This window comes from Neovison vison, chromosome 11 (genome assembly GCF_020171115.1).
Source record: "Neovison vison isolate M4711 chromosome 11, ASM_NN_V1, whole genome shotgun sequence".
In the NCBI taxonomy this organism is placed as follows: Eukaryota; Metazoa; Chordata; class Mammalia; order Carnivora; family Mustelidae; genus Neogale; species Neogale vison.
Window position 1 is genome coordinate 177,576,041 of NC_058101.1, and position 24,648 is coordinate 177,600,688.

At 43.1% G+C, this 24,648-nt stretch overlaps 1 protein-coding gene across 4 annotated transcripts; it reads right to left on the minus strand.

Moving 5' to 3' along the window:
* Nucleotides 1-725: 725 nt before the first annotated feature.
* On the minus strand, nt 726-21,974 carry LETM2 (leucine zipper and EF-hand containing transmembrane protein 2). Of its 4 annotated transcripts, none has more exons than XM_044225362.1 (12): nt 21,426-21,974; nt 20,953-21,131; nt 20,076-20,156; nt 18,326-18,776; nt 17,541-17,684; nt 13,225-13,362; nt 12,377-12,577; nt 11,179-11,298; nt 7,306-7,419; nt 5,281-5,373; nt 4,659-4,760; nt 726-3,913 (listed from the first exon to the last, which is right to left on the minus strand). In XM_044225362.1, the coding sequence occupies exons 3-12, from the start codon at nt 20,120-20,122 to the stop codon at nt 3,851-3,853; spliced, it is 1,473 nt and encodes a 490-aa protein (XP_044081297.1). In that variant the 5' UTR covers nt 20,123-20,156; nt 20,953-21,131; nt 21,426-21,974; the 3' UTR covers nt 726-3,850. The 4 variants fall into 4 exon arrangements, with proteins under 4 accessions (XP_044081297.1, XP_044081299.1, XP_044081300.1 ...); XM_044225364.1 differs by having other exon boundaries at nt 20,949-21,255; XM_044225365.1 differs by lacking the exon at nt 20,953-21,131 and having other exon boundaries at nt 21,870-21,974.
* Nucleotides 21,975-24,648: the final 2,674 nt, after the last annotated feature.

Sequence of the window (24,648 nt, forward strand, 5' to 3'; positions counted from 1 at the left end):
CTCAGTGCACCCGAGGCGCTGGGCCCTGAGCCAAGGCCCTACCACCGCCCTCAGCCACAGATTGTTGCCTTAGAGGAAACTGGTGGGGTTGGGTGGGGTTGGAGGTCAGAAGGGGAGCTGGGGGCCTACCTGGAAATAGCCAAGGGGTGGAGCTAGAGGGATTTAAAAGGAAAGCTACGGATTACAGGACCAAGGGCCTGCAGAAACTCAAACCCAGATATGCATCTCCCCCTTTATGTGGGTGTGGTTTTGTCTGTACTTCTGTGTGAGGGAAAACTTGTCACCTAAGATCAGTTTGACATTTGGATCCCTTGTTTTCATGTCTCCCAGCTTCCTCTGGCCATGCTTCTCTCACCCCCCCCCCCAATTCTTCCTGTGTCTATGACTAGACTTGTGTGTTGAAACTATCGCAGATTTTGGCTTCCTATAGTTCTTCCTGTATAAACTCCACCCTATCCCCCAGGAAAGGGGAAAAATTCTCTGAATGTTTGGTGTTTGGCTGCTTGGAAATTTTCTTTCTCTGCCACCTGCTGGTGATCGCTGCACTCAGCATGTGGGTTGCTGCTCCTCACAACCTCAAGCCCTGAACCTGCAGGCATTCCGCCCCCACCCCACCCCCACCCCCCAGGCTTACTCTCTGCGCAGTTGCCACGAAATACAGAAGAAAGTTCAATTCGCTTTCATTTCTGCAGGGCAAACGGGATTGCTGCTTTAAGTTTGCTTTCTGAGAGCTAGCTCTTTAGGGGGCAGCTGAGGTGTTGGCCACTGTTGTAAAGTTCTCTCCTACCCTCATGTCTCTCTGTAAATACGCGTCTTGTCAACATATTACAGTTTGTGTTTAAAGAAGGCGTAACTTGGTGAACAGAGCCAGGAAATGAATTTCTGCTCTTAAAATCATTTGCTTGGAGACCTTAGAGTGGTGTCTTTCCTTCTAAAATACGATCATCTCGCCTCAGCCCTCCCTTGAAGCAGTGTTGTGTGAGTGGATGGAGGATTTCCATGCCTTACGGAAGGTGCTGGAGAACACACAGCGCCGTTACTAAGACTGTAGTGTCCTTCCTGTTACCACTCCAATCACCCACAAATTCCCCCAGAGACAGAGCTGGCTGTCTAAAATAAAAGATAGTAAAATCGACCTGAGAGAAAATGAAATGGCCATTTTACTTAGATAACCAGACCGGGTCTCCTGAGGAAAGGAGTCTAGTCTATCTAATGAAGACGTCGTGCCGTCAGAGGCACTGAACCTGTCTGGTTTCCACAGGGTTCAAAGATTAGGGCCTGGGATCATCATGCCATTAATCAATACTGCCTTTCCACCTTTTATAATTGCCGTAGACTGGAGAGCGTCAGTCCCTAGGCACCACTAATGTACTATATTGATCCTCAAGTGAGGAAGATTGACCTTCAGATGAAGCAAGAAATCTGTTTCCATGACGGTGAAGCCGCTGTGCCCGGCAGTCTCCACTGGGAGGAGCCAGCAGGCCAAGATCTCAGTCAACGTAGGGGCTGCTGTGCCACTTGGCTTCCAAGTTCCCTAGGTCTGACCTGACCTCCGGGGAGCTAACTGGTAGTGACTGGGAAATCTTCAGCCTAGGTTTGACAACACGACAGTGTATTTGATGTCACCAGTGTGACTGGTGCTGTAACAACTGAAAGACAGAATTACATGTGGCACAGGTGTGGGTCCGTAAATATCAGGTGCCACCAACACCTCCGTGTTGGGGCAAAATGCTCTCTGAATGGGATGCCGGCCAAATCGGACAGCACCACTGAGGTCTGGCCTTAACTGCCTGCAGTCCCACCCAGTGGGATGATTTGCAGATGTCACAGCAAAGCCTAGGCATCTACAGGGAAGGAGCAAGCTTTGTAGCACGCTGGCATAGCCTCCCACCCCACTCTCAGCTGAGGAGAGCCAAGGGGATGGAAGGTCAGCAAGAACCCAGCTGTTGAGGAAGATTCAGCCTGGGGCAAGGTCCCTCCAGGTTGGCACCTAAAAGCCTTCAGGGCCACATACAGGACACTGCCTCCCAGATGTTTGTGTTGGAGCAGAGAAGTGACCCATTTAATGACCGTGCTGGCGCTAATGGGGCACCCCTCTTCCTGACTCCCTCAGTGATCTCTCGATGGCAGCCTGAAGGCAAATGCTATAAGCCGGGACTGTGCCCCAACCAGAGTTGGTTGGTAACTATTTACCAGAACACTGCTAGTTCGGTTTCAGCAGGGGCTAGATGTAAAAATCCCATAGAGCCCAACAGCCAAGGACTCTAGGTGATGAGACCAAAGAAACATCCTGACTTCTTTGACCTATGATCCAAAGAATGGGAAGAGGAGTATGTTCAGTGTCTCAGATGCCTATATGTAGGAAAAAGGGTGCAGGCCAGCCAGCTGGAGCCAGAACTGACCAGGGGCCCCTTGCCATAACCATTCCTACTCTGCCTTGTAGGAAAAGCCAGAAAGAACTGCAGAACAGCCTAGCAGTCCTTATAAATCATTCAGCTAAAACAGGATTGAACAAGTTAAGTAACTAATCCCTTGCCCACATTCAACACTTGAAATGTGAGCTAATTAAAATAAACACCCATGGTTTTAAAAATGGGAGAATTTATTGTGAATCATCTTGCTAGGCCAATGGGGAGACCAAGCGAATGCTGTGTAGTAGGGATTCATCATTCTTGAGGAACTGGAGTGCGTTAGCAGGCCAGGGTGGGGCTTTCCCTCTGATGGAGAGGAGCTTAGAAAGCATTGTAAAGTACAGATCTTTGCTGGGAAGCACTGATGACCGTCCTCACGTAGGTGATCCCAGACAGGAAGACTGGAGTTGCACTGGGTTTCAATGACTCCCATCTAACCGCTTTCAGTTTCACCGAGAGTGAAGAAAACCAATCTCATCCCCCACAAACCGAAACACCTCTTTCTTTCTAAGCACTCCCCAAGGGAAGAAAGCTCTTGGTCAGCTGCACGGCAAGGTATTAAGTTTTATCAGAACTGACCATCCCGAAAACCCCAAACATAAGTATCTGAACGTAATACTCGTTACTGGGTAGCTCAGGGATCGTGTCAGACTCTTAACCACCCTGATGACTAACAAATGGTCTTGTTTGTGAAAGACACACACACCAGAAAAGCATACACCCAGCACAGACAAATGGTTACGTCTTAAACCCGTAATTATGTTTCCTGGCAAAATGGTGGCTAATGAAAGCCACGTGTGCTGGAATAGTGGCGGCCTCCCAGATTCCTGCAGGTTCCGAGGGCCCCAGAGGGGGACCCTCTGAGCAGCCGAGCAGCAGCCAGGCCTTGTGGATCGCCAGTCTGTTGAACTCCTGTTTTCTTCTCCAGAAAGCTTTTTCTTCTTCATATCCGGAAAGGCCTTACTGGGGAATAAGCCCATTCCATCCCATTAAGGTGCTTTGTTTCCAGGGCACTATTACTGATGGATCACTGAAAAAGTTAGGTGGTCTCCTGGTGGTTTTGGAGTTTCCAAGTTCTTACTCGAATCTAAGGTGCCAAGCTGATTACATTATGCAAAAAAAGTCCTCCCTTAAAGGACATGCACACGAATATGAAGCTGTTCAAAAATAACACGGGGAGGGGGCTTCACATAGTTTAGTGGGATGACGTCATGGTACAGAGGAAGGTGGCTTTGAGATTATATTTCTAAATGGTCTGAAGTTGGTCTCACTGCTGACATCATCTGGAAGGGTTACAAGGCCTCAAAGGACTGCCCCAAGGACGACACGGCTGATCTCTGCTTAAACCAGACACAGCATCTGTCTGAGCTGGATGGTCCTGCATGGATGCCACCGCTGCGGGCAGGAAGCTGACCACAGAGCTTCATCTCCCATGGTCCTTATGCACCTTTAGAACTTGCCTTGCTGTTCTGCGTTGCCTTTTGTGATTCGGCCTGGAGTGTCTAGGTACAAAACATAAGGACTTTAGGCACTGCTCACAGCGAGATGTGGAAGTTCCTCAAGAGCCCCCTTTCTGTTTTCTTAATCAAATGACAGAGCACAAAGTCAACTCCAAGTTTGCAACTTACCTTAATTATAAAATTTAAAAAGACTTGCAAGCAAGGACCCTGGGTGTCCAGCCCTGGGTGTCTATGTGTTGGCTGGCTCTCTTCTTTGGCCTTTTGGGGCCAGTTGAGCCAGTCAAACTCTCCCAGGATGCCCCTGCTACATCCTTGTGTCAGGCTTTTGCCCTTGTCCCAGACTCTTTGACCCAAAGGGGAAAAGAAGATGAATAAGTAATTTCTTATTTACATACATTTCTCCTAGGATTTAAATTGCTTTCCTGCTAGTATTTCCTGACATTTAAAGCCTGTGCGAAATACACAACATATGGGAACTATTTCCATCTGGCATAAAAGAAAATAAGAGTCTGCCTATATTGTAATGAGCTTCTAGACTTCACGTGTTGAGGCCTCATCCATGACTGCATTGGTTGATAAGCTGGGGTTTTTGGGGGGGTTTTGGGGGGAGCTTTTTGATAACTGAATTTTAAAAACGTAGTGGTTATGACACGATGAAAGTTCAGCCTACAACTTCCTGTTTGGATGACAGGAAGAAGCATGTGGTGTTTTGCAATAGTAACAATTCTAGATCCTCACTGCCCTTAAAAATAACTAGACCAAAGGTGTTCTTTTCTCAGATACTCACAGCTTCTTTAGCAGAAGTGATGGGTCCCTTAGGTAACGGGAGAGGTGTCGATGGTGTTATGGGGGATGACGGAACCGGCGGCAGCTGTATAAATTCTTCATCCTTTAAGAGCAGAACTGAGAGTTGGGTTACTGATTTAAAACAGAATGGGTCTTAGATCTATAGTCAGACTGCTGAGACCCCCAGGAACGTGTAACTACCACCTCTTCCACGAGAGGATTCAAAAGGCTAAATTTGGAACCTAATTACATAGAGCCAAATGTTGACCTAATAATAAAATAGTACAATAGTACTAATAGTACTATTATTGTACTAATAGTACAATAAATAGTCCTGATTAAAGAACACCATGGTATTGAAATTCAGTTTCATTGAGAGTTAAAAATGGATAAATTGGGGTGCCTGGGTGGCTCAGTGGGTTAAAGCCTCTGCCTTCAGCTCAGGTCACGTTCCCAGGGTCCTGGGATCGAGCCCCACATTGGGTTCTCCGCTCAGCAAGGAGCCTACTCCCCTCCCCCCGGTCTGTCAAATAAATAAATAAAATCTTAAAAAAAAAAAAAGGATAAATTAGCTTATTTTCATGTTGAAACCTAATTAATCAAATGAAAAGTAATAGTCTAACCTTAGTTCCCTTCAGTGGAGGTGCTAAATCCACCAGCGTCTCCTTAGATCCAAGAGAAGTAGGTGATTCCACAGGAATATCTGTTTTGGAAGACTAAGAAGAGAAGTATTTTATATGAACATCAGCTTTCTTGCTATTCCTGCAACTCAACTTTTACAGTAGTTAATGCTTTCTAGCGCAACTTGCTTTCCACTCACTGAATCCCTAACTTCTTCCAACTCTGCCCTTTAGGAGAATGTAGGAAGCAGGCCCCTGAAGCAGCAACTTACTATCACTGAGTGGTGTACATGCAAAGTGGCCCTTGAATGAGATTCTAGAATTAAAACTCCTCGGTCGGGGTGACTGGCTGGCTCTGTCAGTGAAGCATGCAACTCTTGGTCTCAGGGTTGTGAGTTTGAGCCCCATGTTGGGTGTAGAGATTACTTAAAAAATAAATTAAAAAAAAAAGTCTGCGGTCATTAAGCTACTGATTTGCCAATTCTGGTCCGGTTTTCAGTCTGGCAAAAAAAAAGTTGCCTTTTCTCAGTTACTCATCAGCTTCTAATAGTATTGGTACAACTTAGTCAAAATTGTTATCTTTATCATTTTTGGTGTCTAATAATGGTAAGTTTGTCTGATTTATTAAAATGGTAGGTGCTGCTTAACAGAAGTTCCTGCAACATGAGGAAAATGGAAGACATGGTATTTTGAGAACAGCTAGCTAACCTATCTTCAAGAATTACAATTAGATTTGAAAAGTAAATGTGTCACTGCTCTTTGGAAATATGTAATTGTTTTGTGTACTTGGGAGGGAAAAGAGCTACATATATCCTAAATTATAGTATATTTAACTTGATGTCCCTAAATTCTGTATAGAACCTAGCATGCTACTTATTCTCATTCTGTATATATGGAAAACAATTTTAAAAGCATGGATTAAAAAAAGAAAAGAGCAACAAATAAAATGCCTAGGAGCTTGTCATTTTGTCCTTAATTTCTAGGTCTTTCTCAAACATTCCAGAAAGTGACATCTGGCTAAAGTATTTATGCCCCACTAGAATAATTCTGAGAATATAGATTAAGCTCTGAGATATTGTACTATCCCAAGATTTCCTTGCACCTGAGAGCAGTCTAAGAATGACAAATTTGGTCAGTCTTAAAGACCAAATACAGAGTAAGAACCAGGTAGGCTGCCTTTTAAAAGATGGTATGGGTTCCAGAATTGCTCCCACTCTCCCTAGAATCCTTCCTAGACAAAGCCCAAATCTGATTAGTCTCTGGAAATATGGAAAAGCAAAGCAAGAGGGTGTTCCCCGAAGTGTATTTTTCATGCTGAACTTCATATCATTTCCCTTGGCTTGTCCAAGGAGTCACTAGCATAACTAAATTAAAATGGATGGGTCCCCACTCCAGAGAACTTGGATTCATCTGCTACACCACACATGCAGCATGTTCCACAATGGTCTCTCTTTCTCACTTGTGCAGATTCTGACTTAGACATGAAGCCACAAAGCAGAGAAGTGAGAGGCCCCTTCTAACCAGAGCAAGATGCTCTAGTGACTGGGCCAATCCTGGGTTTTACAGTAAAACGCTGGGGGTGGTGAGGGGTGGCAGGGAGCTACTGATTTAAAGGCAACAAAAAATGACTAAAAAAATGAGTGGAAGGAAGACAAAAAGTTTACATTCTAGACTGGCCTTTCGTCACTTCAAAATTAATAGGAATCTTGACAAATGAAATGGACATGAAAGACCAGGAACCATTCAGTCTCAGAAGAGCGAGAGGCCACTAACGAAGACTCTCGATGGTTCAGGAGAAGGAATAAACTGGATTCCTAAATCAAGCTGGGACAGAGACAGTAAGAGCCCTATAGCTAGAGTTAGCTTTAGCAATTTTAATTTTTTTAAGGAATTTTAAAAAAGATTTTAAAGCCCACTGGACCAAGTGCCAAAAGATACTCAAAAAGAAATGTCCACCCTAACTGCAAGAGGAAATAAGACATTTGTGGAGAGGCCCCAGTTACGGAAATCCACATCCTGGGTACTCACCTCCCCACTTAGTGGTATCTCGATTGGCTTTGGCTTCACATCGATCAGGTAGAAGGTTCGTGACAGAAGCAACAGAGAAGGAGGGACGTTCTCCTTCAGGTGGAGGTCCTGCCACTGGAGATGGGAAGAGAATAACACAGGACAGAATTCCAGCATGTTCAAACTGGGCGTGACCCACCATCACCAACCGCTTCCCTAGTTTCATCAGCTTCCCCAGGCACATGCTGGGGAGCAGCGGCAGGACAAGGGTGAGAACACTAGTCTCCTGGCCTCGGTACCAGTGGCTGGAGTCTGTTACCCCCCTCGCGACAGTGGGAGCCTCTCTTGGAGAGGGAGCGTTCCAGTCACCTCTCAAATCCACTGCGGACTGAAGGAGCGGGGGATCTTCTCTTAGACATAGAGCAGGTGAGGGGAAAGAATAAATAAGCCTCACTCATAACCAAAGAAATTAAAATGAGAATGAGATGTAATTTTCAAGTACCAAACGGCCAACCTTTAAAAAAAAATAGACACATAGCTATATAGATATATACATAGGTAGATAATACATGTACGAGACAAAACTCAGAAAGCAAATAAAATATGATCAATACTAATAAACCTGCTTACTACTCCTATCCTTTAACCACCCTGTTTCCCTCCCTAGAAGCAACCACTGTCACCAGGTCCTTACATACTCTTCCAAAGTATCCTGTGGATAAACACACATTTGTACATTTTTCATCTCCACAAAAAGGGCAATATATACACACTGTTCTATCCTTTGCTTTTTTTCACTGAAATATCTTGGAGATTGATTCATATCCGTGGCTGTGGAATGCCTCCTTTTTAACCATCTGTAAAGGATCCCATTGTTGCATGGAAAGGCCATAATTTGATTATTCTCCTATTTATGAACTCTAGCCTATTTCCAGTCTTTTGCTATTATAAATGGTGTTGCAGTGGATAATTTTATAGATATGTCATACTGCACAAGTGAAATTTCTAGGTCAAAGTGAATGCATTTTTAAATTTTGAAAGATTCCGTGGAGGTTTTCAGTAGCAATGCAAGAGTGCCCCTCTCCCTAACCCTCAACAACACGGTGTGTTATCAAACTGATCTATGCCAACTTAACAGGTGAATGTGATATCTGTTTTATCTTCTTATGAAGTTAAGATGTTTCATATGATTATCATCTTAGAGTCTCCCTTCTGTGAAATGCCTGCCTGTATCCTAACACAGGAATTTCTGAGTAATACATAGTGTTGACTATCACACGTTTTTGGATCGGTATCCGGGAAAAATGTACACTCTTTCAAGAAAGCTATTTGACAGTATGAATCCATTTAATACTCTATGTTCAAGAAATAAATGATTTTAGGGCACCTGGGTGGCTTAGTGAGTTGAGCCTCTGCCATTGGCTCAGGTCACGGCCTCGGAGTCCTGGGACCAAGCTCTGCATCCGGCTCTCTGCTCAGAGGGGAGCCTGCTTCCCCCTGTCTCTCTGCCTGCCTCTCTGACTACTTATGATCTCTCTCTCTGTCAAATAAATAAATGAAATCTTTAAAAAATTATTAAAAAAAGAAATAAGTGATTTTAAGAAACTTTCCCTACCATATGTTCATCTTCCAGCCAGAACAGGTCCAACATGTAAAAGGAAATAGCTACCTGACGTGGTTTCAAAGTCACAACAGTAGCTCCTTTCCAAAATAATTTGTGTATGCTTTATAGCATTTCTTATAGTTACAAGAATGAGAATTTCATTTTTTAAATTTACTTTTATTTTCTTAAAAAAGATTTTATTTATTTATGACAGAGAGAGATAGTGAGAGAGGGAACACAAGCAAGGGAGGAGCTAGAGAGGGAGATGCAGGTTCCCTCACCGATATGGGGCTCCATTCCAGGACCCTGGGATCATGACCTCAGCCAAAGGCAGATGCTTAACTAACCAAGCCACCCAGGGGCCCCAAGAATGAGAATATTAATAGGAGTTACTGCTTTGATTGAAAACATTGATGCTCTGGGATGCCTATGCTCAGTCAAACATCCGACTCTTGGTTTTGGCTCAGGTCATGATATCATGGGTCATGGGATCAAACCCCACCTTAGCCCCACATCTAGCTCCGTGGTCAGCGGGGACTCAAGCATGCTTAAGATTCTCTCCCTCTGTCCCTCCCCCAACTCATGTATGCAGGTGTTCTCACTCTAAAATAAATAAGTCATAAAACAAAAAAACACTGATGCTCTTAGTTAAAATATGTTGTCAGTGGGAAAATATTAAACATCTGTTGCCAAAGCTAACACTTTATATTGGCTTGGGGTACTAACTGGAAAGTAGTCCCAGGTAAAGCCCTCAGGCAAGGCTTAGACCTCCAGATGGATTCACACACAACAGGCCCTGGATTCAAGAATTTTGCCCAGGCCCTTAAAATACCCTGAGTATGTAAAATTCTAAGGTGGCCCCAAGATTCCTAGTCCCTAGTGTACCCACACCTTCTCCCAGTTATTCAAACATGAATCTAGGTGCTGCTGTGAGGGGTTTTGCAGAAATAATTAGGACCCCAAGTCAGCAGAACTGAAAGCAGGAAGTTATTTGAGGAGGTCTCACCTAATCACGTGAGGCCTTTAAATCTGGAGCTAGAGTTCAAAAAGGGGAAGTCTGAGATGTGAGGCCTATGGGGGGCTAGAGTGTGAGAAGCTCTCCTTTCCTGGCTTTGCAGAGGGATGGGACCTAGAGGTAAGGAATGCAGGGGGCCTGCAGGGCTGAGGAGCCTGGGGCTGACAGCCAGTGAGGAAATGGGACCTCAGTCCTCCAGCTGCAAAAGACTAAATTCAGCCAACACACTGAATGAGCCTGGAAGTGGAATCTTCCCCCAGAGCCTCCAGAAAAAACACAGCCTGCACTTCTGACAGAACTTGTAAGCTGGGGTGCCTGGGTGACTCAGTCGTTTATCATTTATCGGTTGCCCTCAGCTCAGGTCGTGATCCTGGGGTCCTGGGATCAAGCCCCGCATCAGGCTCCCTGCTCAGCAGGAAGCCTGCTTCTCCCTCTCCAACCCTCCCTGCTTGCGCTCCCTCTCTTGCTGTGTCTCTCTCTGTCAAATAAATAAATAAAATCTTAAAAAAAAAAATAAAAGAACTTGTAAGCTAATAAATGGGGTGCTGTTTTCAGCCACTAAGTTTGTGATTGTTGTTTATGCAGCAACAGATCCAAAGGCGTATGTCCCCTGATGTTTATAGCAGCGTTATCAACAATAGTCAAGTTACGGAAAGAGCCCAGTGTCCATCGACTGATGATTAGATAAAGAAGGAATAGAATACTACTCAGCTGCCAAAAGGAATGCAATCTTGCCATTTGCAATGACACGGATGGAGCTAGAGTGTATTAAGCTAAGTGAAATAAGTCCGAGAAAGACAAATACCTTATGATCTCACTCATATGCGCAATTTAACAAAGAAAACAGATGAACGTATGGGGGAGGGGGGAAGGAGAGGGGGGAAACAAACCTGAGGAGACTCTTAAGGAAACAGAACAAACGGAGGGTTGATGGAGGAAGGGGGGACGGGGGATGGGCTCAATGGGTGATGGATATGAGGAGGGCACTTGTGCCAAGCACTGGGTATTGTACGTGAATGGTGACTCACTGAATTCTACTCCAGAAACCAATATTGCAGTGTATGTCAATTAAGTGAAACTTAAAAAAAAGAAAGAAAACTGATAGAGTACCCTGTCTCCATCAAAAATAAATCTAGCTTCTTCAGCGTCCCACTGCTCAATTAAAGAAGGCACATTAGGTGGGACGGCTTGCCTGAAAAACAGAAATCAGAGTGAGGTCTACAAAGGGCAGGGGACCGAGTTCTAGTGGAAAGGGCCCTGGAGAGCTGCGACTTGCCTCTGTGAGCTGCTGTCTCAGTTGTTCCTCAGTGAGACCCAGGGATCTCATCCCCCGGGCCCTGCAGGCTGCTTGTAGTTCCGACACGCTCAGAGCGCTCACCCCTTCTTTGGCAATTACCTGAAAGTAATATAAAGAATGGTATTGGCCCTTTTGGTTCCAGTTTTACGAAATCCCAAATTCCAACAAATCAGGGGCAACACCTGTCCTCTCGCTGGCTAAAGGTGCAGCAGCTGAAAATGAAGGGAATTCTGCCAACTGGTATTAATACTATCAGAAATAGTCCCAGAACTCCTCTCCAACACTTTTTCACCAAAGAAATCCTCTCCCCTCTTGATGTGCGTTTCCCCTTCATGGCAGCTTTAGGATTCATTAGAAAATATTCCGCTTGAAAAGCTCTCGGTGTACCATTTGCTGGATGTCCCAGGGTCGCCCTTCCCCTTACCATCCTCCTACCTCCATCCGGGAACGGCCCTAACTCTGGTCCACAAAACTCGCTCCATACATAATACGGTTTCTGCTTGGTGTGACCCAAAACTAGGGTACTTCTGGGACCAGTATTGTTTATTCCCAAATTCTGAAAGCAACAGCTGAAATCTAAATGAGGCCACCGGGATCATGCTTTCTCAGTTCTGGGAATCTTGCTCCCTCAGGCAGAATGCTTGAAGGCAGCTGATTCTGATTCAAGAAACATTCTTTCCATTTTTTAAGAGTCTAATTAGCAGTTAACGATGCCTTTCCGCCATCAGATGTCTAAGCTGGGCTCTCCCTCCCTGTGTTACGCCTTGCCACTCCTTCTTACCAGACTAACTCACCCAGCAGAATATTTACGTCAGCACCAGCTCTGAGGAAGGGGAGCTGAGGTGTGAGGGCAGAGCCCTGTCCTTAGTAATGGAAGACTCAGGAGCCTCCTGGGCTGCTGTTCCTTCTAGCGGGTCCTAACTGATGTAGATTACTAAATCACTAACTGCTTATGAGGGCATTCTCCAGAAAAGTGCGTCAGAGTATGACAAACAACTCCTAAAGTGAGTAATGCGGGTTCAGATTGTCATGGTAATGATTGTTTAAACTGCTCAGTGGTTTGCCAGAACCCGTCCAGGGGCCGATCTAAGAGAAGATACAGCTCTTTATCAGGAAGTCACCCTAAAGGATCTCCCAAGCCGGGCTAATTCCCTGACGGCTACAGTTCAGCTCTTACTTCATCATCTGCTTTTATAGACTTTAGTTTCATCAGAAGTTGAAAGCGGAGCAAATTGTTGGTTCCAAAGGCCTGCAACTCTAGAAGCTTGCAGAGGGCAACCAGCTGAGGTCGATCTAGGCTCTCCAGGGTTAGCTGATCTTCAAACAGTTTGGAAAATCGAACTATCTCCTTTGTGCTGGGCTTGTGGCCTGTCTGGACCTAGGCAGTGGGACAAAGAGGTTCATTAAAATGTATTTTGTAGGGCTCCTGGGTGGTTCAGTTGGTTGAGCATTAGGCTCAGGTCATGATCTCATGGACCATGGAATGGAGCACCATGCTGGGCTCTGAGCTCAGACGGGAGTCTGCTTGAGATCATTTCTCTCCCTCTGCCCCTCCCCCCACTCATGTACACTCTCCCTCTCTAAAATAAGTGAATAAATCTTTTAAAAAAATTATCAACTATAAAATGTATTTCTTAATTTAACCTTCTCTGCATACTATTTGAAATACACACCAAAGCACGTTCATAGACTCTGTCTTACATCTGGAAATGGACCCTGTGGGACCAAGAGGCATAAGGAAGTCTCCAAGACAGCCTAAGTCAGCTGAAAAATCAGGAGTAGTTCAGAAGTTTGACTCTACATCTACGGTTCTTTCCAATACATGACTGCTTTAAGGTAGGTTTTGTACACTCTACTGTAAATGTTTGAAATATTGTATGTGTATAACTTAGATATTTGCCATCAGAGACTGTGAACAATCTGGACGATCCACAATGACATGAAACTTTCATATAACCGCCAGCCTAGAAGTTGCTTCCACAACCTAGGTGTGTACCTAGAAGTGTAACCACAAGAGACTGACACCTGTTTGACATAGGAGGAGAACTGTATGGAGTCGTCTCCCAGCTTGGCCCTGTTCCTCCTGGCCATTTCTGTAATCGTTTCTTGAAGAAATTTTGCTAGTTCCAACTTTGCAGCCATTTTCTTTTTCTGTTTTTCCTCCTTAATAACGGAAGAGGAGAAAGTTAATCGATCCTTCAGGTTTACAAGTTCTTAGATAAAGATGAGAGGAAAAGAATTGTTACCCTTGTTATCATTCATCCCTCTTTTGCAACTTAACACTATTTTCAAACCTAGTTAAATGGGTTTTGTGAGAACCAAATAAAAAGTAGTCTCTATCTGCAACTTACCACCTTCATCTTACCCTTTATCTCTTACTAATACGATGGCCATAAATATTTGATAGATCCAAAATATCCCCTCAATGGAAGGCTTTGTCATTATTTAGAAAGAGATATTATTTTTTAGTCTGGTATAAACCATCCTGGCTGCTAGCTGAGCCAGCCCCCAATCCCAGAGTGGGCCCAGATTTTGTGTGGGCCACAAACAAAGAAAACTAGGAAATTAACTCTATGCTAGAGTAGCATATAACTTCAGTACAAAACAGATACAATTAATTATAATACACTGACTTAAGTGTTATGACAGATATGAACAAAGTACTACACAAAAGAGAATTAAATGTACATTCCTTTTATTATTATTATTTTTAAAGCAGTCTCTACCCCACAGGTAGGGCTTGAACTCACAGCCCTGAGATCAGGAGTTTTATGTTCTACTGACTGAGTCAGCCAGGTGCCCCTAAATGTATACTCTTAAGACATGATGTTAATGCGTACTTCTAAAACCTCATTTATTATCAGAAATGCAGTGTGGTAGCATTGTCGAAATAACCATAGTCAGGGGCATCTGGGTTGCACAGTCAGTTAAGCATCCAACTCTTGGTCTTGGCTTGGGTTTGTGATCTCATGGTCATGAGACTGAGCCTTGCGTCAGGCTCCATGCTCAGCGCAGAGTCTGCTTGGGATTCTCTCTTCCCTTTCCCACTGCCACTCCCACTCACGTGCTTGCTCCTTCTCTCTCTAAAATAGATAAACAAATCTTTAAAAAAAATAATAACTATGGTCAGGACTCGGGGATGGAGAGGAATAAGATTTTCTATGTTTGTTTTTTTTTTTTAAAGTTGCCCAAGAGATTCTAATGATTAACCAATCATAGCAATCATGAATTTTTAGAAAAATCTTAAAAGACTCAACCAAGGAGTGCCTGGGTGGCTCAGTGGGTTAAAGTCTCTGCCTCTGGCTCAGGTCATGATCCCAGGGTCCTGGGATTGAGCCCTGAATTGGGCTCTCTGCTCAGCAGGGAGCCTGCTTCCTCCTCTCTCTCTCTGCCTGTCTCTCTGCCTACTTGTGATCTCTGTTAAAAAAAAAAAAAGACTCAACCAAAAAAAATCACAGAATGCCAATGGCAATGCCATCATTAGAACCCATTTAGTTATCCATTTCCTATATCCATATCCATCCATCTATTCATTTATTTATTGAGCATCTACCTTGCACTAGGTACTGGGGATAAATTGAGCAAAAACAGATAAGAATTCCTGCCCTCATGGGACTTTTAGTCTAATGGGAAAGACAAACATTAGTGACTAATGATCATCCAGTAATTCTACAAATTAAAGTATAATAAATAAGTACTACGAAAGAGAAATGCATGGGTTCTCTGATCTGACATAAATAGAAAGTCTTGCTTCTTCCCATTCCCCACCCCCACAACTTCCTCCCCCCACCACACCACCTCTCTCTCTCATTTTCTCATTTGCTTTAGTCCATGGAAAGAAAAGAGAGAGAACGTATCTTCTAAAACTGTAGCCATGGTGTGTATGGATGTGTATCTGGGGAATGAGCAGCATTGAGGAATGAGGAATCTAGATAAATCACTTCCTTTCTCCCCCACCTTCCCGAATTCATGAACACATTCCCTGGAATCCCACAGTATTAATTCTAGGTCCTGATTATCTTAAATGGTTTAGTAAACGAAACCATTGCCAGTCAAACATGCCAATTTGATTCTACCCCTTACGTGTACCTCTAACGTATCTTCAAGTTTTTATTTTTAATGCCACTTTCATAATTTAATCTCTCCTGCGCTACTGTAATAGTATGCCAGCCGGAAATCGGGAAATCCCTCCTTTGGCCCTGCCCTCTTCGATCCTTTTAGCCAGCAAAATAGTTTTTTCTAAAATACAGATCTGTGTTACCCACCCTCTGCTTAAATTTACCTTCCATTATTCACCATGGTCAAAGGCAAAGTCTAAATTTCTAGAGTGGTAGACGCTTTCCAACCTGACCCCAACACATCACTTCTGTCTCTTCCCTGCTCCACCCACAAAGCAGCACTCAGTGTCTCAGATTATGTCCAACTCTTTCACACAAGTAAGCCATTTTAGGTGCTACTCTTTCTATCCAGAAAGCCTTTCAAATGTTGCGGCAAAATTCTACCATCCTTCTAGTCTCGGTTGCATAGTTATCTCTTCTAGAAAACATTTCCTGATCCGAGTCAAAAGTTGTCCTGTTCATCCTCTCATCATGTGGTTGTGCCTTCAGACCTTGGTCCAGTAGAGTGGCACAGAACGGAAAGAACAAAGGGGCTCCCTAGTTTTCCTAGTCTGTCACCATCACAGTGACCATCCAACGAGGACCCATCTTCTCTAGGACTATTCTCAAGAAAGAAAGGGTCTGCCTGGCTAAATCATGCCCACTGTTCAACTAGTCACTGCAATAACAGCTGATTTTTGTTCCCTTTATTTTTTTAATGGTGAAAAACAAGTTAAATTCAATGGAAAGGGGATCATTTTTTTCAACAAGTGATGCTAGAAAAACTTGGTATCCACACATAGATAAGAAAATAATGAATCTTAATCCTGATGTTCCACCTCTTACCAAAATTAACTCAAAATGGATCAGAGACTTAAATGTAAAACTCAGAACTATAAAACTTTTAGAAGAAAATGTAGTAGGGACGCCTGGCTGGCTCAGTCAGTAGAGCATGGGACTCTTGATCTCAGGGTCATGAGTTCAAGCTACACATTCGGTATGGAGCCTACTTAAAATTAACAAAAGAAAAAGAAAATGCAGGAGAAAACCTAAGTGACCTTGAATTTGACAATGAGTTTTTAGATACAACACCAAAAGCATGATCTGGAAAAAAAAAATACTGCTAACTTATATTTAATTACAAAATCAAAAACATTAGCTCTGTGAGAGACAGTTAAGAGAATGGACAAGCCACAAGCTGGGAGAAAATATCTGCAAGATACCTATCTGTTAAAGGACTTGTATCCAAATGTATTAAGAACTCCTAAAAGACAACAGTTAGAAAATGAATACCTCCATTAAAAAGTGGGCAAAAGACAGATACATCCCCAAAGAAGACATACAGATACATCCCCAAAGAAGCTTGTTGCTTGGCAAACAAGCATATGAAAAGATGCCCAGTATCATATGTCATCAGAGAATTGCAAACTAAAATAACAATGAGAAATCACTTCACATCTATTAGAATGGCTGATATTCAAAGCACTGACAACATTGAAGGCTGATGAAGATACAGAGTTATGGGAACTCCCATTGCTGGTGGGAATGAAAAATGGTACAGGGACTTCAGAAGACAGTTATTTTTTTATGAAACTAAACATAGTCTTACCATACAATCTAGTAATTGCTTTCCTGTGTATTTAGGAATCCAAATGAGTTGAAAGCTTATGATCATAAAAAAAACAAACCCCTGCACACAGATATTTATAGCAGCTTTATTCATAATTGCCCCAAACTGGAATCAAACACAATACCCTTCAACAGGTGAACAGAGAAACACCCCCTGGCACATCCATACAGTGAAATATTATGCAGTGATAGAAAGAAATGATCCATGACAGGACTATATACTGTATGATTCCAATTCTATGACATTCTGGAAAAGGCAAATCTACGGAGACAGTGCTTGCCATTGGTTGGGGGAGGTAGGAGGAACAACAGATGATGCACAGAGCATTTTTAGGGCAGTGGGTGATGGTAGATACCATGACATCATGCATTTTTCAAAATCCATAGAATAGTACAACACAAAGAGTGAAGCCAATGTAAAATAGGAGATTTAATACTATCTAGATATTGGTTCTTCAATTGTAACAAACAGATCACACAAATGCAAGACATTAACAACTGGGGAAATGAGGGGAGTATCCCAGATCCTCTGTACTTTCTATTCAATTTTTCTATAAACTTAAAACTAAAGAATAGAGTCCATTTTCTTTTTTTAAGTTAAAAAATCCTACATACCTTTTTGGATTCACTTTCAAAAGTTGATGGCAACATCTCTGGGAAGAATTTCAGAAATGCTGGTAATAAGAATTCCATGAAGGGTACAATTATGAAAACCATAAATGGAACCAGGCGGAAGAAATCGGCACAAGTCCTCAAGAGCTAAAGAATTAAATGCATACGCAATATTCATTATTTTAGGACATGCCCCAAACCAATATACAAAACCAAAAAAGCCTGCCTTGGTCCTTGAAGTGTTAAAAACCCGAGACAGATTTTCTGCAGCTGTGTATAAAATGGAAAGGTAGGGTCTTCCTTTTTACCGTCGCTCTGAAGTAACATCTATGAGATACCTTCAAGGAAATCTATGACAATCAAAACAAATTGCTGGCATCATCTATTGTTAGCTTTCATCTATGTTAGCAGTCTGTACTTTAATAGTACAGTATCTGTCAAAAACTGATTTTTCAAAAGCATATACTTAATATATTAACATTACTTCCTATTTTAGGTGCACAGATCAAACCTGAAGCTTCTCAACCCCTTGGGGAGATCAGAATGCAATTATAACCACTTTGTAGGCAAATATGCACAAATCTCAAGAATCTTGCCTAAGGTTGTACAGTAAGTCCGTTTCAGACAAATAAGAAACTCCGGAAAAAACTATCTCACTATCAGTTACTATTCCTATTTTGGGATTTTTGGGATGAGTTCTCTAGTGAGTTTAAATGAATTGAATGATTGGTTCCCGAATCATTCAATTTAACTTTACATTTTCTGTCTCAAATATGATTCGTGCCTACCCTTCGTCTCTCTCGTCTGGTCAGCACCTGTCCGTGCAACAACCTCCAAACCATTCTGGCCGCAACTTTGGTGTCAATCCACAGCAAGTAGAATCCATTGTAATAATATTTAAGTTCATCCATAATTCTTTGTCTATAAGATCGCTTTTCTTCCTTAATCTTCGTGCCAGTTCCTTCTGCGGGCTGAGGGCTTGTCGCCTGAGGCTTTTTTGGGGTTTGCTGCAGTTGAGGTTTACCAGGGACCTCTTGTAACCAGCAAGTTGATGTGTGCAGCTTCTGTATTATTCTAGCTCGTAGGTGAAGTACTTTATTGCCTGACTGATTAGGATAGGAGTACTTCTTGCTTACACAGTTCTTGATGTATGTTCTATTTAAATGGGAATCTGGCAAGTGAAGAAATGCAAATGATGGGGAGTAAGAGCTGGTAGGATGGACAAAATAGCTAGGGAATCTGGAATAAAGAGCGACATCCTCTGAGTTGAGCACATACTGTTACCAACTTACAAACTAAAGAAATCAATATTTATATGGTTAAAATAAAGCAGCGGCTTTTAAGCCAAATTTTAAAAGCAGATGATATTCACAAATGAAGGAAATATAACTTTTTACGCCAGTTGAAGAACAGTGTCACTTTATGTTTGAGTGATAGACTCTATGAGAAATATTAATAAGTTAATTTCTAAAAATAATTGCTATGTTACAAGTTAGAAACTCTGGAATTATTCCTGTGCCGGGGGCCATGCTAATCTCTGAACTGTTCCAATTTTAGTATATGCAGTGCTGACGTGAGCGCAAAACTCTGCAACTATTAATTTAAAAATCTAACAGCAAACATTTTTCCACCAGGGGTTGTGTTTGAAGGTGTCATCTTTATCTACTATCATAAAACAGGTGGAACACTTGCATCTTTGGTTACTCCGCTGACAATAGGAATATTGCTTGAACAAAACACTTCACAGCCTCTGTGGAAATTAACCAAACACATAATACTGGTTTGTCTGTGTGGTGCCTGTGGACTCCCTCAAATGAGAGGCATTTGTGTCCCCAATGCCCTTCACCTACAATTCCTTAAGAATGTTAGGAATAAGAACTAAAATTGGGCACCCCAGCTGGGGCTCTCTATATTCTAGTTTTGCAACAGCTCACAATCTTCAGTTAAATTAGCACATCAGATTGTTTGAAAATAAAAATAAGACCCATCTAGGCAAAGAAAGTTCCTGGCAAAGACATTTCTTCTGGCAAAGAGATGGTTTTTCCATTCTTTCAGACTGGTTTTGAAGCATGCCAAGATAAAACACTTTTTGAAGGGCCAAAAGGGAAAATGTACAATGTATCTGGCACATAGTAAGTTCTCAGTGAATATTCTTTAGAATAAATAAGTGATAACAGGCCTATGAGCACAGGTATATGCCCAGGCCTGGCTTGTTTGACAGCCATTTTGCTCATTTTTCTATCTAAGGGCCCATGCAACATTCATCAGTTACAGAGGTGTCACTCTAAAACAATTACATCTTCTCTCTTCCCTGTGCCATACATCTAAAGATTACTCAGCCTGAGTTCTAAGGCATATAGAAAAGCTAGGGTAAGTTTAAATACAATAAAATGTCAGCTTCCTAAAAAGCAGTAGAGTTAAAGCCAACAAAGCTTTCATTTGTTGTGGAACAAGCCTATCTTTTTACATATATCTTTCTGGTCTAGCAAAAAAAGTTCATATAAATATTGCAGGGTAAGTGGGGATTCCATGGCTTACCTTGTCCGGGCAATAGCTAAGACTGTTTTATAATTGTAGAAGGCCATACTTATATTTGTCTCAACTAGTCAACATAGGAACCTAGACAGAAGGATTAAGTAAACAATTCAGTATTTTAAGAACACATCAATTATAAAGATACCAGGATTTCAGTGTTTACTACTGCAGAGGTAGAAAATTTCCATATTCCGTTCAAGGTGTAAAATCTCTCTCAAGATCATTTCCAACAATCATGAATGTCTTCTCAGCTTGGATTTGAGAATCCCAACAAATAGACATCATCTCTAACATCATGGTGCTCATGATGGTGATATGGTCTTTAAAGACTTTTTAATTTCTGGTCATTAACACCCAGTAACCTACTTGAATGGTTGCCAGGTATTTTTTTTTTTTTTTAAGATTTTATTTGTTTATTTGACAGAGATCACAAGTAGGCAGAGAGGCAGGCAGAGAGAGAGAGAGGGAAGTAGGCTCCCCGCTGAGCAAAGAGCCCGATGTGGGGCTCTATCCCAGGACCCTGAGACCATGACCCTAGCCAAAGGCAGAGGCTTAACCCACTAAGACACCCAGGTGTCCCGGCTGCCAGGTATTTAAGAAGTTAAGCAATACACACTTATTTGTAGCCTAAAAATACAGGTAGAATAAAATATCCTGGATTTGTTTCAGTTAGCTTTTTCCCATACTTGGCCAAGTTGCCCCAAACTTTTAAAGATGAAAAGCAGGGGTGCCTGGCTGGCTAAGGTAGTAGAGCATGCAAGTCTTGATCTCAGGGTCATGAGTTCAAGCCCCATGTTGGGCACAGAGCCTACTAAACAAACAGAAAAAAGTATTCACTGACCACATTTACGTAGCAGTGAAGATAATACATGGTACCTACTAATCGTTCAAGTGGAGGTAAATTGGTTTCCTGTACTGATGATTCTCCAAAGAGTCCAAACTGAGCTATCTTTAAGCAAGCTTTTTCAAAACCTTTCTCCATCCTGTAGTCCTTTTCAGCCAAGGGCAGCAAGGTGTTTTTTGGTAGTATCTCTTAGCGTCAACTTTGCTTTCCTGCAGCTGGAAAAGGCGCAGACCAGGGTGCTCTCCTGGATGGAAACCTCAACCACAGAGCTGACATTTTGAACGGGAGTTCAGAAAATACTTCGGACCGTCTAAACCCAGGCTAAGGGAGGGTGGTCTCCTGCTGGAGGCAAGCCACACCCGATCAGGCGGTTAACCTGCTCTCCGGCCCCAGGGCAGTCCCGCCCGGAGCGGTGGGTAACCACTTCCTAGGCGGGGCCGGCCAGGAGCCCCGCCTGCGCCTTCGCACCGCCCACGCCCATACGCGGGGCCCCAGGCTCCCCGGGTTACCTTGCTTCTGGCCCTTGACGACACAGGGGCAAAACGCACCGTCGGCTTTTGTGCACGTAGTGTGTTGGTGGACTGTATGCGGCAGTGGGGTGGGGGTGGGGGGGCGGTTCTTTGTGTTTGGGTGCGGGGATGGTGCAGGCACGGGGAGGACAACCTTGTTGGCGATCCAGGTTTATGGAAGGAGAAGCCGGGCGCCGGGTACGGAAGAGAAAGGAGGTAGCGAAGCACGGAAGGAGGGGAAATGGAGGTTGAGCTCCAAAGCTGGGGGGCGGGCAGGGGCACGAGGTCATGGGCTTGAGGCGAGTGCGGTGGGGAACTGGAAGCTGTCGGGAAACCTGGGCCCTGATGGGAAGAGCAGGATGCGGAGGGAGCGGGCTCCGGAGTAAAAAAGGCAGGCGAGGTCCACCAAGTAACAGCCTAAGGACTTGGCCAGCCCACCCCTACCTCCTCGGGCCGGCTCTCCAGAACGGCTCCCTCAGTCCTCCAGTCCCTTCCCAAACCTCCCTTGCCCAGGTCCCCAGCTAGAGGGGCCCCAGAAGTCTCTATGGCTCCACCTCTTTCCTATCCCGTTACGTCACTCTGAGTGACGACACCACCCACCAATGAGCTCTCAGATTATGGGGCGGGAGGGCGTTCTTCGGTGCGGCAGCCCTGGAGGTAGCCAAGGTCCAGTTCCCACCGGCAAAATGAATTCTCTGTTGGGTTTAGTTTAAGCAGAGTCTGTCTTGCGGCAGGGGGCAAGACTGACGCTTTTCCGCCTGTCTCCACTCTCTGGCGTGTAGGCTAACGTCCCCGAAAATGCTTGTTGAAGGCTAGATTAAAGAACCTCTCACCCTACCGATAGCGTAATATGCCTGATAGTCGCCATGGTAACCATCTTAAAGTCACGAATTACATCACTTTGATGTACTCTCCCCACCCCCAACCCCTACAAATCAACAACTGCCGGGGTTGGGATGGCGCGGAGAGCTCTGCGGAGAGGGAGTGGCAGAAAGGGCGGGAATGGTTAGGAAAACCCCGCTTTCCCTTCTCCGGGGCCTGAGAGTGGAATGCTGTGAAATCCTCATGTGGAAATCTGAATTCCACTAAAGTAATTTGCTTTATAAATGCTCGCTTAACAGGTATAGTTTGTGATCAGTAGTTTGTGGAGAAATCTCAAATAACATTTAAGATATATATTCTAGTAACTGTGCAGTGACGTAGGTACTGCAGGTTGGGGCACTTCAGTTCCTAGGTTGGGTAACTGAGCCGTCTTGGAAAAGTGATAGATATAGAAATGTTCTCGCTCTCCTGTTATCTCTACCCATCCGTTTCATCTGGCTCTAGAAGGAAAACAAAATGTTTAGTGGATCCGCTTGGACTACCAGACAACAAGGAATCGTTTTCACAGGGAGAGTACTTAACACGTGAGCTGACCACAGAACTCACTCATCTGGGCTGCACATTTGTAAGAATGAAAGATGGCGGGTATTCAATTTCAGGTTTTGTGCTGTTGTTGTTGTTGTTGTTGTTGTTTATGTAGACCGCTTTTAATCTACAAAGCATTTTTCGGCTTAAAACCAAATGGATCAACCGTGTTAAATAGGCAGAACTTTTCATTTTGGCCACTAGAGGGCCCTTTGTGCATGTTGGATGCCCGAGTTTCCACATAAAGGTTTCACTTCACGTTCTATGTTTACTAGAATTAACAAAATCTACAAAGCCTTGGTCTCTCTCCCTTTCCTTTCCTGAAAATTTCCGATGGCAAATTTTGAGCTTTAAGAGTCTAGATAGTTATAATTTTCACATTAATTCCACAGATTAAATCACCGCACAAACATGAACATGTACTTTTCTGGAAAAGATCATAAAGATGCAAAAATATGCCTTTCAGTTCCCTGGGAGACATTTTATACCAGGAAATATTCTTATTCATGCATTGTATTCATTTACAAACAGGCACAGTAAAATCATTAAGTATTCATAAACCAGATGAATGATTCCAAGTTCAGTATTGGAAAGATGAGCTAGATTTTCTACTACTGTCATGTGTCAGCAGCAATCCTATTATAAAAAGGGAAGGGTTAAGAAACTTTCTGTTGAAATCCGTTCGTTCAAAGCAATGTTTGCTTTCTGCTATCAGGTCTGGCAATTTTTTGACTTTCAAGATTAAGTGATTTATCATGTAAGGAGTTTTTGGATATAATCTTTGGAAGAGAAACAAAAAATTCCGTTCTCTTTAACTCTGGCTCTGGGAATTGTGTTAGATTGCTGTCTTAATTGTTTGCTCATTTTGTATGAAGAAGACAAAGTGTGATCTGAACCTCAGAAGATGTTAGATGCTAAAAATGTACATTATTAATTTTAATGGTCATTTCCCTAAATATAGTTCAAGATCAAATGTTATTAACAGTATATTTTCTTATGTTTCACAGGAAGAGATTATATATCTACCTCCCAGAACTTTAATTTTAAACTCTTGTCAGTATAGAAACAGATTAAAATAAAATGCCTGGGGACAACTTACCAAATTCTCCTCAAGAAAAAGTCCAGATATCTGGTCAAGGCAACAATTTATCAACAAAACAAGGAATATACAGGACGATGGAGAGGCAGGATGAAGGTAGAAAAGATCATTAAAAAAAAAAAACGATCAATTTAACCTGTCTTTTCAGGAGACACAATCAAACTGAAATAAGCTCAGGGGGCCCCCTTTAAGAGATATGTGTTCCAGGGGCACTTGGATGGCTCAGTCCTTAAGCATTTGCTTTCCGCTTAGGTCATGATCCTGTGGTCCTGGGATGGAGCCCCGCATCAGGCTTCCTGCTGGATGGGAAGCCTGCTTCTCCCTCTCTCACTCCTCCCGCTTGTGTTCCCTCTCTTACTGTGTCTCATCAAATAAACCAATACAATTTTAAAAGAGGTCTGTTTCTAAAAAGACAGTTAAAACAAACAAAAATGTGCTTTTTACTGATCCCTTTAACTCTTGGTTCTGCACAAAACAGGTACTACATAAGGATACGTTTTAAAATAGTTAATGAATAGGGCACCTGGGTGGCTTAGTTGGTTAAGCATCTGCCTTCCGCTCAGGTCATGATCCCAGGATCCCAGGATCCCATGATACTCAGGACATGATCCCAGGATCAGCAAGAGGCCTACTTCTCTTGCTCCCTCTGCCTCTCCTCTTGCTTCTGCACCCTCTCTCTCTCTGTCAAATAAATACACAAATCTTTAGGGGAAAAAA

Coding starts and splice junctions, on each gene's coding strand:
- LETM2 (XM_044225365.1), bottom strand. CDS start 20,122: ATGGCCTTCTACAATTATAAAACAGTCTTAGCTATTGCCCGGACAAG. Junction 7,420..11,178: donor TGAGACAGCAGCTCACAGAG/GCAAGTCGCAGC, acceptor TCCCATCTCCAG/TGGCAGGACCTCCACCTGAA. Junction 3,914..4,658: donor TCACTTCTGCTAAAGAAGCT/GTGAGTATCTGA, acceptor TTTTGTACCTAG/ACACTCCAGGCCGAATCACA.